Source organism: Chiloscyllium punctatum, chromosome 3 (genome assembly GCF_047496795.1).
Source record: "Chiloscyllium punctatum isolate Juve2018m chromosome 3, sChiPun1.3, whole genome shotgun sequence".
In the NCBI taxonomy this organism is placed as follows: domain Eukaryota; kingdom Metazoa; phylum Chordata; class Chondrichthyes; order Orectolobiformes; family Hemiscylliidae; genus Chiloscyllium; species Chiloscyllium punctatum.
The window spans coordinates 56,240,833-56,254,257 of NC_092741.1; the positions used below are offsets into that span (position 1 = coordinate 56,240,833).

General features: G+C 39.1%; 1 protein-coding gene across 1 annotated transcript in view; it reads right to left on the reverse strand.

Annotated features, from left to right (window-relative positions):
* The window catches only part of ibtk (inhibitor of Bruton agammaglobulinemia tyrosine kinase), a 115,940-nt gene that overhangs the window by 88,014 nt on the left and 14,501 nt on the right, over positions 1 to 13,425 (reverse strand). Inside the window, exons 2-4 of the mRNA XM_072553432.1 lie at positions 5,936 to 6,693; positions 3,704 to 3,800; positions 2,675 to 2,799 (exon numbers count right to left, since the gene is read on the reverse strand). Coding sequence (XP_072409533.1) covers positions 2,675 to 2,799; positions 3,704 to 3,800; positions 5,936 to 6,259 — 546 coding nt within the window. The 5' untranslated portion in view covers positions 6,260 to 6,693. The remainder of the gene's footprint in view (positions 1 to 2,674; positions 2,800 to 3,703; positions 3,801 to 5,935; positions 6,694 to 13,425) is intronic.

Genomic DNA, 13,425 nt, shown 5'->3' on the forward strand with positions numbered 1-13,425 from the left:
ACCACTAATACACCTAATCTTTCCAGGACCACTTCCTTTAATACTCTGGGATGCACATTAAATCAGGCTCTGGTGAATTGTCAGCCCTTTATATTTTAAAATATAAAAGATGGTATGGAGGGAAAAATATCTAAAATATACTGATGATATTAAGCTGGGTAGAATAGAGAATTGTGAGGATGTTGTTGACTGGCTTGATCAGATTTAATTATTGCTTTTCCAAATATAAATACCCTCAACATGATTTTTTTTTGTTCACAGGCTGCAAGCACATCAATCTTGGCCAAATTTATTGCTTATATCAAATTGACCAGAAGGTGGTGGCAGTTAGCTGCCTTTTTTGAACCACTGTAGTCCATGTAATGTAGATACTCAGTACTGTTAGGAAGGGACTGCCAGGATCTTCACCCATGGGTAGTGAAGGAACAGCAACATCGTTCCAAGTCAGAATGGTGTGCATCTTTAAAGGAGAATGCGCATGTAGTGATGTTCCTATGCACCTGCTGCCCTGGACCTCCCTAGTAGTTTTTGGCATAAATTTCGAAGGTTCCATTTAAAGAGCCTTGGTAAGTTGCACCAGTGCATTGTATATATGGTACACACTGCATTATGCAGCAATGTTGGAAGAATTGAGTGCTTACGGTAGTAAATAGGGTTCCAAATGTGCTGCTTGGTCCTGAACTTTGAGTGTATTTACATGGCCAGCAAAATGAAGTTTCTTTTCCCAGATTCAATCAACAGATATGGATGCCACCGATTAGACCAGAATTTACTGAACATCCCTAATTGTCCTTGCAAAAAATGGTGGTGAGCCACTTTCTTAAACTGCTGTAACCTACAGAGGGGAAGGGTAATCACACTTCCTGCGCTGTTAGGAACAAGGGTTCTGGGATTTATGGATGTTGCTAGACAGAGACTCAGAGTGGATTTGCATCAATTCAGTGACATGGAAACACTACGACTCGTGTGAGAGTTGGAGGTGAACCTAAGTCGTAGTGTTTCCATGTCACTGAATTCATCCATTCAGAATCTCCCCTTATCAACACTGAAGGAATGGCGTTATAGTTATATACCTGATGGTGAGAATTGAAGGGGAATTTATCACCATTCCTTCATTACCACTGGATCAAAAATCATGGGACTTAGTCCTTAATAGTGTGTGGAAATACCTACACAACACAGACAATGGCAGTTCAAGGTAACACATCATCGTCTTCAAGGCCAAATGGGGATGGGCAACATCTCAACCTATAACTGAACTAAACAAGAATAATGCTGAAGTAAATTGACAGCAGCTTATGCTGTTCAAAACACATGCTGCTTTATTGATTTTAAATTGCATCAACTCCTTCCCCACCCACCTCACCATAATGCTCTGGTCTGACTGATAACAAGACTCAGACATTATGGTGCATGCTAACTTTTATCCCAGTCAGCAGCATTAATTTAGATTGCATACATTCCATAAATAGTAAACTACATTCCACATCAATTAAGATTAACTAGTCTGAATTGCTTCTTTGCCAAACTATTTCTAACCATCAATTATAATAAAAATACCGCAGCTTATGTATCACTTCATGCAAAGTCAACACAATGTATTGACCACTGATGCAAGAAAAGTTATAAATACTTGTATTCACTGAAAGAGAGAAATTTTAAGAGGTTTTAATCTTGCAGCTCACAGGACATTTGTTCTGATTTGTACTATAACCAGAATAGTGAAACAATGGTTGTGCAATTTCTTCACTAGTTAAAATAGCTCATTCCTAAAATACAGCACCAGAAAGAGAGATTCTGCAGATTGAGTCGAACATGAAAGCTGTTTGAAAGAAACAATTGCTTCTACGCAGCACCTCATTCTCAGATTGCTCCGAGTTACTTTGAATTTAATTACTGCTGCTTCCTGAACAAATACAGCAGCCACTCGGTGCAAAATAGCCTGCAAACAGCAAAATTTGATCAATGATTTTGCTGTTAACAAAGAAATTTAGCATGACCAGCAGGAGATCTCCTTATTCTTCAAGTAGTGCTTTGGGTACCTTAACTAGTCAGGTTAAGGTACTAGTCAAGAGTCAGGTCGGGCTCTCTGAACATTTTATCCAAAAGATTATATTTGGGTAAATAGCCTATGTTATTTGCTCAAGTAGAAGTGATGGCCTATTGGTATTATTGCTGGACTCTTGATCCAGAGACCCAGATAACATTCTGGGGACCCAGGCTCGAATCCAGTCAAAGCAAATGGTGGAATTTGAATTCAATAAGTATCTGGAATTAAGAATCTATGATAACCAGAGAATCGGTTGTCAATTTTTGGATAAACCCATCTGGTTCACTAATGTCCTCTGGGAAGGAAACTGCTGTCCTTATCTGGTCTGGCCTACATGTGACTCCAGACCCACAGCATCGTGGTTAACTCTCAACTGCCCCGGGCAATAAATGCTCACCCAACCAATGATGCACTCATTCCGTGAATGAATAAGAAAAACAGTCCTGAAGTTGAAGCTTAACCCATAACTGCCTGATTGAGGCAAAAGTGCTACCAAGCACAGTCAGATTGAAAATTAAATTGTGGTTGTGTCTAAGAAAGCTGTTAAATATCTGCCGAGGACTCTGTTATTCGGCATAGAGAGATTTTGAAACAAGATTTTTGATCATAGTAAAGTTTTTATACCTCCTTGATGTAGATCCCTGACCTAGAGAAGTAGTCCACAAGCTCAGGATGATGCTTACTTTGTTGACTTCCATGACCAAGGGTAAAATTAGTGTTGTTACCCCAGGTATAGACTTCAGTGGGATCTGGAAAATAAATTTGAATATACATGTCAAACATTCAAAAGCAATTAAACCACTTAAGTGTAATGTTGCTGAGCCACACAGTTAAAGTATTTAATCACAGAAAATGCCAATTACAGCAAACTTTATTAAAAATAACCCAAAAATATCTGACATTGCAAATTAGTTTTTGCAACGCTAGAACTCCAAACAGAGTTAGCGAATTATACACGTCTTTAATAAATTTCTTTATGGTGCTTTTAGAATGTTTAGTCAATCTTGCTAAAATGTCATAACTAGCAAAGAGGAAAAGCAGATGGTCTGTTAACAGCAGTGACTGATGCCAACTGCAGGTCACCTGATCCTCTATTTCCTCCCTCCAAGAAACCATCTCACGCATCAGCTTCGCCCCAGTCTTTGCTCAGCTTTCAACGAAACTCATCACACAGCAAATCATGACCTTTAGACTGTAAATTGTTGGCGGAGAACATCAAGTTGCATTTTTACACTAGCCTGGAGTTTGCTATATTGATGGCATAAAAAGTACAAGCTTATTTCCAAAAGGTAATTAACTGCTTATTCCATTGGCAGGTGCAGATAGCTGGTATTGTATGCACTGAAGATTTCAAAGGCTCTTGTGACAGTGGTAGTATCCCTACCACTGGACCAGAAGCCCCAGGTTCAAATCCCACATGCTCTAGAAGTGCATAATGGCATCTCTGAACAAGTGGATTAGAAAATATAGACTGATGACTTCTAATTCACATTACTCAGATATATATAGTTAAATGAACTTTTAGAACTCAGTCATATTACTTAACTGATACTGAAGAGATTTTGAAAGGATTTTACAACAGTTAAAACAATAATTCAAATGTTTACTTTAAGTTACGACACCCACAGATTGAGAAAGGAGAGAGAATTATACCAGTCTTTCTATAAACCACATGTGATGGTCTATCTTTCATGGCCAAGTCAAGTGTAGATAACCCTTCTTTATCTTGTATATGAAGACTACTTCCATGCTGCAAACAAAAGTAGAAGCAGAGCCCATTAATGTTGCATATTTAAAAAGCAAGAGACAATAGAGTTAATTTTAGCATACAATGAAACTAAAATCAGAAAAAAAGTCAGTAAACTTCTAGAAATTACAACCATTTTTAAGAGCACTAAAATGTAACTTTAAACCTTGTTATAACTATAGCAACTAGATCATGGAAAGGGGTCTTACAACCAGAATTTGTTTCAATTGGGTTAATCACATCATCCTGCTCTTTCCTCATATCTTTTTGCATTCGTCCTTTGTAAATGCCAATTCGATATTTTTAATGACTTTCAGTCTATGCTCCTACAGCCATTTGCCATAAAACAATGTTGCAATTGATATGCATCTGCAAACAATTAGTCTAGCCTCTTATTGATTTTGCAATGACAAATCTAAGGGTATACCTCGGATTGCTAGTGAAAGCAATACTTTGCCACAAAACTTTGCGTTCACTCGAAAAACATCCACAAAGTCCTACAGAAATCCCTAATTTTAACACATTTCTTCAGTCATAATCCCACATTTGTGTTATGGTTCTCAATTCATTCTGGTCTTTTTAAAAAGATACACAAATAGGAAGTCCAACTTGGTACATAAATGTGCCAACTTAGATATTGACTTATACCAATATATTACTTCTGTGATTTCTTTTTAAAAATCAATCATTTTGTGGGGAGTGGGTATCACTGACTGGCCAGCATTTATTGCCCATCCCTAGTTGTCCTCGAGAAGGTGGTAGTGAGCTGCCTTCTTGAACCACTGCAATCCACCTGCTGTGGGTGACTCATAATACCATTAGGTAGGAAATTCTAGGATTTTGACCCAGTGGCAGTGAAGGAAAAATGATATATTTCCAAGTCAGGATAGTGAGTGGCTTGAGGAGAACTTTAAAAGGTGGTGGCGTTCCCATCCATCTGGAAGGACAAGGGCAGTAGATGTAAGTGGTCATGAGTTTGGAAGGTGCTGTCTGAGGATCTTTGGTGAATGCTTGCAGTACATCTTGTAAATTGTACACACTGCTGCTACTGAGCATTGGTGGTGGAGGGAGTAGATGCAGTGCCAACCAAGCAAGCTACTTTGTCCTGGATGGTGTCAAGCTTAGAGTGTTGTTGGGGCTGCATTCATCCAGGCAAGTGGGGAGTATTCCAGCAGACTTGAAATATTAACTAAAAATTGCCCAAATTGGTGATGTCAGCAAATTTCAAACATTGCCCCTACATCAATATCCTGTGTGCAATCAAGAAGTACTGCACTGATCAATTACACCCCTAAAAATAAAAATGATCCTTTTACACCTACTCTATGCTTTTATTCCCTGTAGGATCTGTCTGTCCATGTAGACCCATTACAAAAATCAAACTTTTTGTGCTTTCTGAAAATAGATAATGGTTTGACAACGATAGACACTGCTGAAAGCTTGTGACTCTCTTCCAATTTGAGACACTGCAGGCTCTCAAAAGACTGCACAATGCCACCCCTCAGCGATAACGCCCAAAAATACATAACATTCAATTTGCTTCCATGTGCGGTGATAACATTTTGGTCTACATTGACACCTCAACAACATCTCTATTATCTCCAAGCTATTAAATTTCTTTCTGATATAAGGCACTGGATTAACAGAAATTTCTGGCAATTGAATATTTTACTATATCATTGGTAGCCTGAGTTTGCAGATGCCAAAGCCCTAAATTCTGGAATTTTCTCCCTAAACCTCTCCAACACCCTTCCCTCAAAATATTCATTAAAATTCTACCACTTTCTCTCAAGTTTTTAGTCAGCTGATTAATACTTTGTATGGCAGTGTCAAATTTTGTTTAACAAAGCTTTTGTGAGTACCTTGCGATGCTTTATCACGTTAAAAGGATAACTTGCCATTGTCCGAAAATTAGATTTTTTGTTAAGTAATCTTTTCAAACTAATGTCATTAGACAGAGATGAGAATTTACATTCCCTGGATCTGCAGTGAGATTTCTTTCCTTCAAAAGAAATTACAAAAAAGTGGTAGAGGAACTTTTCTTCCTTTAAGATCCAGAAACATTGGCACCAATATAGACCTGATGCAACAAGACTAACTGGGCTATCAATACAAGTGCAAACATAACAAAATAGTACCTTGAGAAGAAACACAGAACAATCAACGTGTCCATAGAAGATGCTTCTGTGCAGAGCTGTCCATCCAGATTCTTTATCTTTCACTGAAGGGTCAGCCCCTTTCTTTTCGAGGAGCCAATCCAAAACAGATTTTTTGCCACAAGATGCAGCCATGTGTAGAACTGTTCTGCCAAAGCCATCTTTCAGGGAAGTTGCATTGTAGCAATACAGTGAAAGGAAGGCTTTACTCTGACTTTCAGTTCCCTTAGTCAACACTGAAATCATGTCAAGGGCATGCTGCAGAGAGCGGCACTTTGGAGTGCAGTCTGCCATCACAGAATTCATCTTCTGCCTACTTCCAGGTCTTCAAAATGTCGTAAACTCAGAGGACGACTATGGAACTTAATTGTCTGGAAGCTGTACCATTAAAGCGCTAGATTTGTGCTGGTGTTATAAAAACACTGCACTCTAGCAATCTTGTATCCTTCGTTACATTAGTTCAGTACATAACAGCAGCGCTGGTTTTGTAAGAGGATTGTTCCTCTATGATATAAAATACTATCTATAATATGGCACTTTCTTGCAATTAAATAGACAAAAATAGAAATTTAATTGTAATATTACTATGGAAAATAAACATTTTTGTAAGTTTCCAGTCAAAACATCCACACTCTCCTGAATATCATTCATCCAAAGTCAGCCACCAGAGGCGGGGGGGCGGGAAGGGAAGCTCCCCACAACTCCTTTCTTGCTTAAGCCTCCATAATTGCAAGTGCCACCTGTAAAAAGTAAAAAAAAAACACATCAGCAATTCCACAAGCTACATTATTTCAACCTTGCTGATTTACTAGACAAATCCCCAATTTACCAACCCACATTTTAAATTCTTAGAGTTAGGATGACTCTTTTTATATAAACTCAATTAAAGATAAGTTGCTATATGTAGGCAAATATAAGCAGATAGCACTATGAAATTTTTGATACAATAAATCCATTACATTGAAACTGCTGAATAAAACAAAAGCTCAGTGGTCCAATGCATAGAACTTCATTGTAAATTGCTGAACAAATATTGGAAACTGACATAAGAAATAGCTGAAATAAAAACAAAAAGGATCAGAAACACTCACCAAATTGGCAACATGTAGAGAGAGAAAAATAAAGTTTCATGTTGAATACAACGCCTCAAAATTTTAAATCTAATCTTCAAAAGACACAAGCTGACAGGCCTGCTGGGTGTTTTTCACTCCAAAGATGCAGCCAGCTCTCAATATTTCCAGCAATTTCCATTCTTGTTTCAGATTTCGAGCATTTGTATTTTGCTTTTTTTGATAAGAATAAGCTGTTATGGCTGCTGTGCTCATTTAATATTAGGATATTCCAAAAAGAACCATAAACCTTCCCAATAGTGGTACAACATTGGAACAAACCTTTTTTCATCTTTTTACAGACAGCATAAAATTAGTGTTTTGAAGACAGGACCTAATCTCTCATTCTGCTTACAAGTCACAAATTACAGAATTATTGCTCAAATTATTACCAAAGATACCCAAGAAGATAGCATCATTTAAAATTATAAATGATTCTGTCCAATGTAAGTAGAAGCTGACTGAAAAAACAGCTGTGAGAAAAACGCAACTGTACAATTGAAGATTTGCACAAAAAGTCAATTCAATCTAAGAGTATAAGTCAGCCAAACCAGAGTTCAATGGTCAGGAAAATAAATAAAATCAGGCAGACTGCTCCAAGTGAAACTGATCAAGATTACAATAAGATTCAAGTCACTTCAGTATCCCTCAGTCTACTAGACTTCACGCAGCCAATGCTTGTATAATATTTGGTGTCATTGAACTAATTATAGCTATAGCCAGAGGAAAAATAAAATTAGATTTAGTGTTTTTCCACTGTTGCATTGCAATTTGTCATTAGTTTTGTGCTATTCAGAAACTCAGCCAAGTTTTTTTCCTAAACCCAGTATTGTATTCCAGGCTTTAGTCTAAAATACCGAAAGAAACACTTGCCAGTTGTTGTTAAATGTTTAGCAGAAATTATGCCAGTTAAAAAAGAATCTGTCATGCGATTATATAATCACTCTCTGGGTTACAAATAGATTCCTTGTTGTATAAACTGACTTACAAACATAATCAAGTCAGAACACAATATAAACAGAACAAAAAAAAACAAATTGCTGGAAAAGTTCAGTAGGTCTGGCAGCATCAGTAGGGAGAAATCAGAGTTAACGTTTTGGGTCGACTGACATAACATAATATAATACAGCCACAAGTATGAGCAATGTTCACATGCCAGATCTTTAAAGCAAAATATAGAATCATCCTGATATTATAATGCTGCATTATAAAACAAGATGAAAAGAGAGTGAGAGTGTGAGCTGGAGAGTACCAGAGACTGAGGAAATTGAACAGATAGCAAATGGAGTGATTATTAACATTACCATGACTATTTGTGCTACTGCAGCAACATTCACTCAACCATTAGATTTCAATTGGGTATAAAAGTTATTGTTGACAATATCCCAAGTGCTATAACTTTCTCCACGGGGGGGTCCTTAAGTAAAATGTAGAATAGAAGACAATAGTGGAACACTGCTAGTGTGGTAAAGAAGTGATTGGGGGGGGGGATGTGGGTACCACTGACTATGCTAGCATTCATTGCACATTGTCCTAGTTGCATTAGAGAAGATGAGCTGCCTTCTTGAACTATTACAGTTAATTTGCTGTAGATACACCCATAATGCTACTTGGGAATGTATTCCAGGATTTTAACCCAGTGACACAGCACAGCAGTACACACATTCAGGTCTGGATGGTGGGTGGTTTAAGGTCATAAGGTATAGGAGCAGCAATAGGCCACTCACACCATCACATCTGCTATACAATATAATGAGATAGCGGCTGATCGGATAATCTTCAACTCTACATTCATGTCTTTTCTCCACAGCCCACAATCCCTTACTGATTAAAGATCTATCGACCTCAGCCTTGACTATACATAAAAGGGCTGAAAATGGGTTGCTGGAAAAGTGCAGCAGGTCAGGCAGCATCCAAGGAACAGGAGAATCGACGTTTCGGGCATCAGCCCTTATACATAACAGGGCAAAAAGTGAGGACTGCTGATGCTAGAAACCAGAGTTTTGATTAGAGTGGTGCTGGAAAAGCACAGCAGGTCAGGCAGCATCTGAGGAGCAGGAAAATAGACATTTCGGGCAAAAGCCCTTCATCAGGAATATACATAACAATCCAGCCAATAGCAAAAGAATTCCAAAGATTTACCACCATTTGAGACAAAATTCCTCTTATTCTGAGATTATGCCCAGTGGTCAGAGATTCTTCAAAGGCAAACAGCCTTTCCACATCTAAGTGTCAAGTCCAAGAATCATGTATGCATCAATAAGGTCACCTCTCATTCTTGTAAACTCCAACCTACTCAACCTCTCCTCACAAGACAGTGAGGAGGGAGTAATAAGGACTGCATGTATGTCAGAATCCAACTGAAATGTCCAGTGAGCAGATTATTGCTAAACAAGTGCTGCCCAATGGCACCTTCCATCACTTTGGGATGGTAATTGGCAAGGTTGGGTTGGTCTTGTTTTTTTTCCCCATTCAGGCAGTTTCCCATACTGTCAGATAGATGCCAGATCTATTCAAAAGCTTGAGAAGGGAGCACAGGCCTTCAATACTATTGTTGGAATTTTGTCAGGGTCCAAAGCCTTTCCAGCATGCAGTGCCTTTGGTAGTTTCTTGATATCATGCATAGAGAGAGATTGGATTTGGTGAGGACAGGTACCTGTGATGCTGGGACCTCTGGAGAATGCTAGATGGACGCCCCACTTTGATGATATTGCCAGCTCAGCCTTTGACCAACTGAGGAAAAATTTGAGGACCAAGTTCTCAAACCCAGGACAAAAGTCAAAGTTTACCAGGCAGCAATAATCCCTTTGCTGTTATATTTCGGAGACTTGGACACCTTCAGCAAGCACTCCATAACAAGTGTCTTCAAGAGATCCTCCAAATCCTGTCACTAGAAAGATGGCCCAATAACAGAGTCTCGTAGCCAAGTCAACATGTTTAGTACCAAGATGCTAATTGTAGATTATGTTCCCCACAGTATGGAAACAGGCCCTTTGGTCCAACAAGTCCACACAACCCTCCAAAGAGTAACCCTACAAGACCCAATTCCCTACCTTATATTTACCCCTGACTAATGCACCTAACACTATGATCATGCTAAATTGCCCAATTCACCTGACCTACATATCTTTGGATTGTGGGAGGAAAGCTGAGCACCCGGAGGAAACCCACACAGACACAGGGAGAATGTGCAAACTCCGCACAGACAGTTGCCCGAGGCAGGAATCAAACTTGGGTCTCTGGCACTGTTGAGGCAGCAGTGCTAACCACTGAGCCACTGTGGTGCCTGACCCAGCAACATTACTCAAGACCAACTCTGCATGTCATCAATATGCCATACAGCAAGCTCTCAAAGCAACCACTCCAATCAGAGCTCATTTGCAGCTGGATATTCCCAAGAGGACAGCAGGAACACTTTGGAGAACACGGCAAAATAATTCAAACATACCTTCCAACTCTGGGAAATCTTGGAACTATGAACACTCAAAATGGAAAAGACTCATTCAGGAAGAGACTTTACCTGGAGCATATAATCTCCAAACATCTCATTTGTTTGATTCTTCAATTACCACATACATTTTGCAAATCATGTTTTGGACTTAGCAACCATCTCAGACCCAACTGAATCTGAATGGAAGCAAGTCAGTATTGATCCCAAATGACCTGCCTGAGGACGAGACAGGTGCATAACAAAGTACAGAAAAGAAGCAAATAGGAATGCTAACCTCTTCACTAACAGACAATTATGTTTATTTTGCATAAAATTAAGTTGAAGACAATTTTTTTTAAGCAATGTAGAAAATGACAATGATACCAAAACTAAGTCACTTGCATTCCATTCAACACTACACAGTGGCTGCAGTAAATTTCATCTACAGGATGTATGTCAGTAATTCAACAAGATTACTTCAACAACATCTCCTCACATCATAAAGAAAGAGAACCATAATGTCATGGAAAATTAAATATACCCATGCCACACACTATCCTGACTTGACCATATAATCAGCATGGTTTCACCTTTGCTAGGTCAATATCCTGGAGTCTTCAATGTAGAACCATAAAATAAAAAAGGATTAGTGGACCATCAAGACCTTCTTGGCAATTAGCAATGAACAAGAAGAAATGCAATCATGCCAACATATTCAAATCCTAAAACATTTAAGAAACTGTGACTGACCAAGTAGCATATAGATCCTTAGAATTTTACAGGCAAGTTAGATTTAAGGAAAGAATATCAATAGTTGTAAAATTGATACTTAGCATCTCTTTTTCTCATAGGTAAACTAGAGAAGTAAATCTGTTTATGGAAATATCCTTCAGCATGTAATGCACAAAAGATGATGATTATGGAGGGAAATAGAAGTCAAAGTAAATAAATCACCGAAAATCCCAAGTCCACGTGAAACAAATAGGGCTTCAGAAAATACTTTTTCAGCTGTAATATTAAAAAAATCATGAATATTATTGTTTGGTTATGCAAGCCACATCTAAAACTAATGTGCTCAGTTTTGTTGCTAACACAGCAGGAATTACAGAGGAGGAAGTGCTGGATGTCTTGAAATGCATAAAAGTGGATAAATCCCCAGTTCCTGATCAGGTGTATCATAGAACTCTGTGGGAAGCTAGGAAAGTGATTGCTGGGCTTCTTACTGAAATATTTGTTCATTGATAGTCACAGGTGAGGTGCCGGAAGACTGGAGGTTGGCTAACGTGGTGCCACTATTTAAGAGAGGTGGTAAGGACAAGCCAGGGAACTACAGACTAGTGAGCCTGATGTCAATGGTTGTCAAGTTGTTGAAGGGACAGGATGTACATGTATTTGGAAAGGCAAGGATTAATTAGGGAGAGTCAACATGGCTTTGTGCATGGGAAATCATATTTTTGAAGTCGTAACAAAGCATTGGGGGGGGGGGGGGGGGAGGAAAAAGAGCGATAGACATGATATATATGGACTTCAATAAGGCATTCGACAAGGTTCCCTATGGGAGACTGGTTAGCAAGGTTAGATCTCATGGAATACAGGGAGAACTAGCCATTTGGATACAGAACTGGCTCAAAAAGGTAGAAGGGTGGTGGTGGAAGGTTGTTTTTTAGACTGAAGGCCTGTGACCAGTGGAGTGTCACAAAGATCGGTGTTGGATCTTCTACTTTTCATCATTTATACAAGTGATTTGGATGTGAGCATAAGAGGTACAGTTGGTAAGTTTGCAGATGACACCAAAATTGGAGGTGTAGTGGACAGAGAAGAAGGTCACCGCAGATTATAAACAGGGTCTTGATCAGGTAGGCCAATGTGCTGAGAAGTGGCAGGTGGAGCTTAATTTAGATAAATGGGAGGTGCTGCATTTTTGGGAAATTAAATATTTAAGTCCTGCTAAGATTTGATGGTAAGGCCCTGGGAGTGTTGCTGAACAAAGAGACCTTGGAGTGCAGGCTCATAGCTCCTTGAAAGTGGAGTCACAGGTTGATAGGAATTGTGAAGGGGGTGTGTTTGGTATGCTTTCCTTTATTGGTCAGAATAAAGAGTACAGGAATTGGGAGGTCATGTTGCAGCTGTATACAGGACATTGGTTAGGCCACTTTTGGAATATTGTATGAAATTCTGGGTCTCCTTCCTATTGGAAAGATGTTGAGAAATTTGAAAAGGTTCAGAAAAGATTTACATGGATGTTGCCAGGGTTGGAGGATTTGAGGCTGAACAGGCTTAGGCTGTTTTCCCTGAAGCATCAGAAGATGAGGGGTGACCTCACAGAGGTTTATAAAATCAAGAGGGGCATGGATAGGATAAAAGGACAAGGTATTTTCCATGGGGTGGTGGAATCCAGAACTAGAGGGCATAGGGTTTAGGGTGAGAGGGTGGTACGTGCATGGAATGAGCTGCCAGAGGAAGGGGCAGAGGCTGGTACAATTGCAACATGAAAAAAGGCATTTGGATGGGTATATGAATAGGAAGGGTTTGGAGGGATGGGCCAGGTGCTGGCAGGTGGTACTAGATTGGGTTGGGATATCTGGTTGGCATGGACAGGTTGGACCGAAGGGTCGGTTTCTGTGGTGTACATCTCTATGACTCTAAGAATGTACATCTGGTTTACAGATTCTCAACTGTCAAGGAAGTCCTGACTTGTGTCCTGACCCTATATCTGAAGGAAAGAATACAAAACAAAAAAATATTGAAACGTTCGAATTCCAGAAGTTGATTCATTCTGTCCAAATTATTTTTTTGAATTTGAGATGGAATCGTGATGAGAAACTCTAAAAAATGTAAAATATGTAGGCAGAGTCAGGTTAGATGCCAGCAATTTATTTTCAGTTTTGCCTTTTCAATCATATTGCCAAACGTTTGCAGACAGCATAGACTCT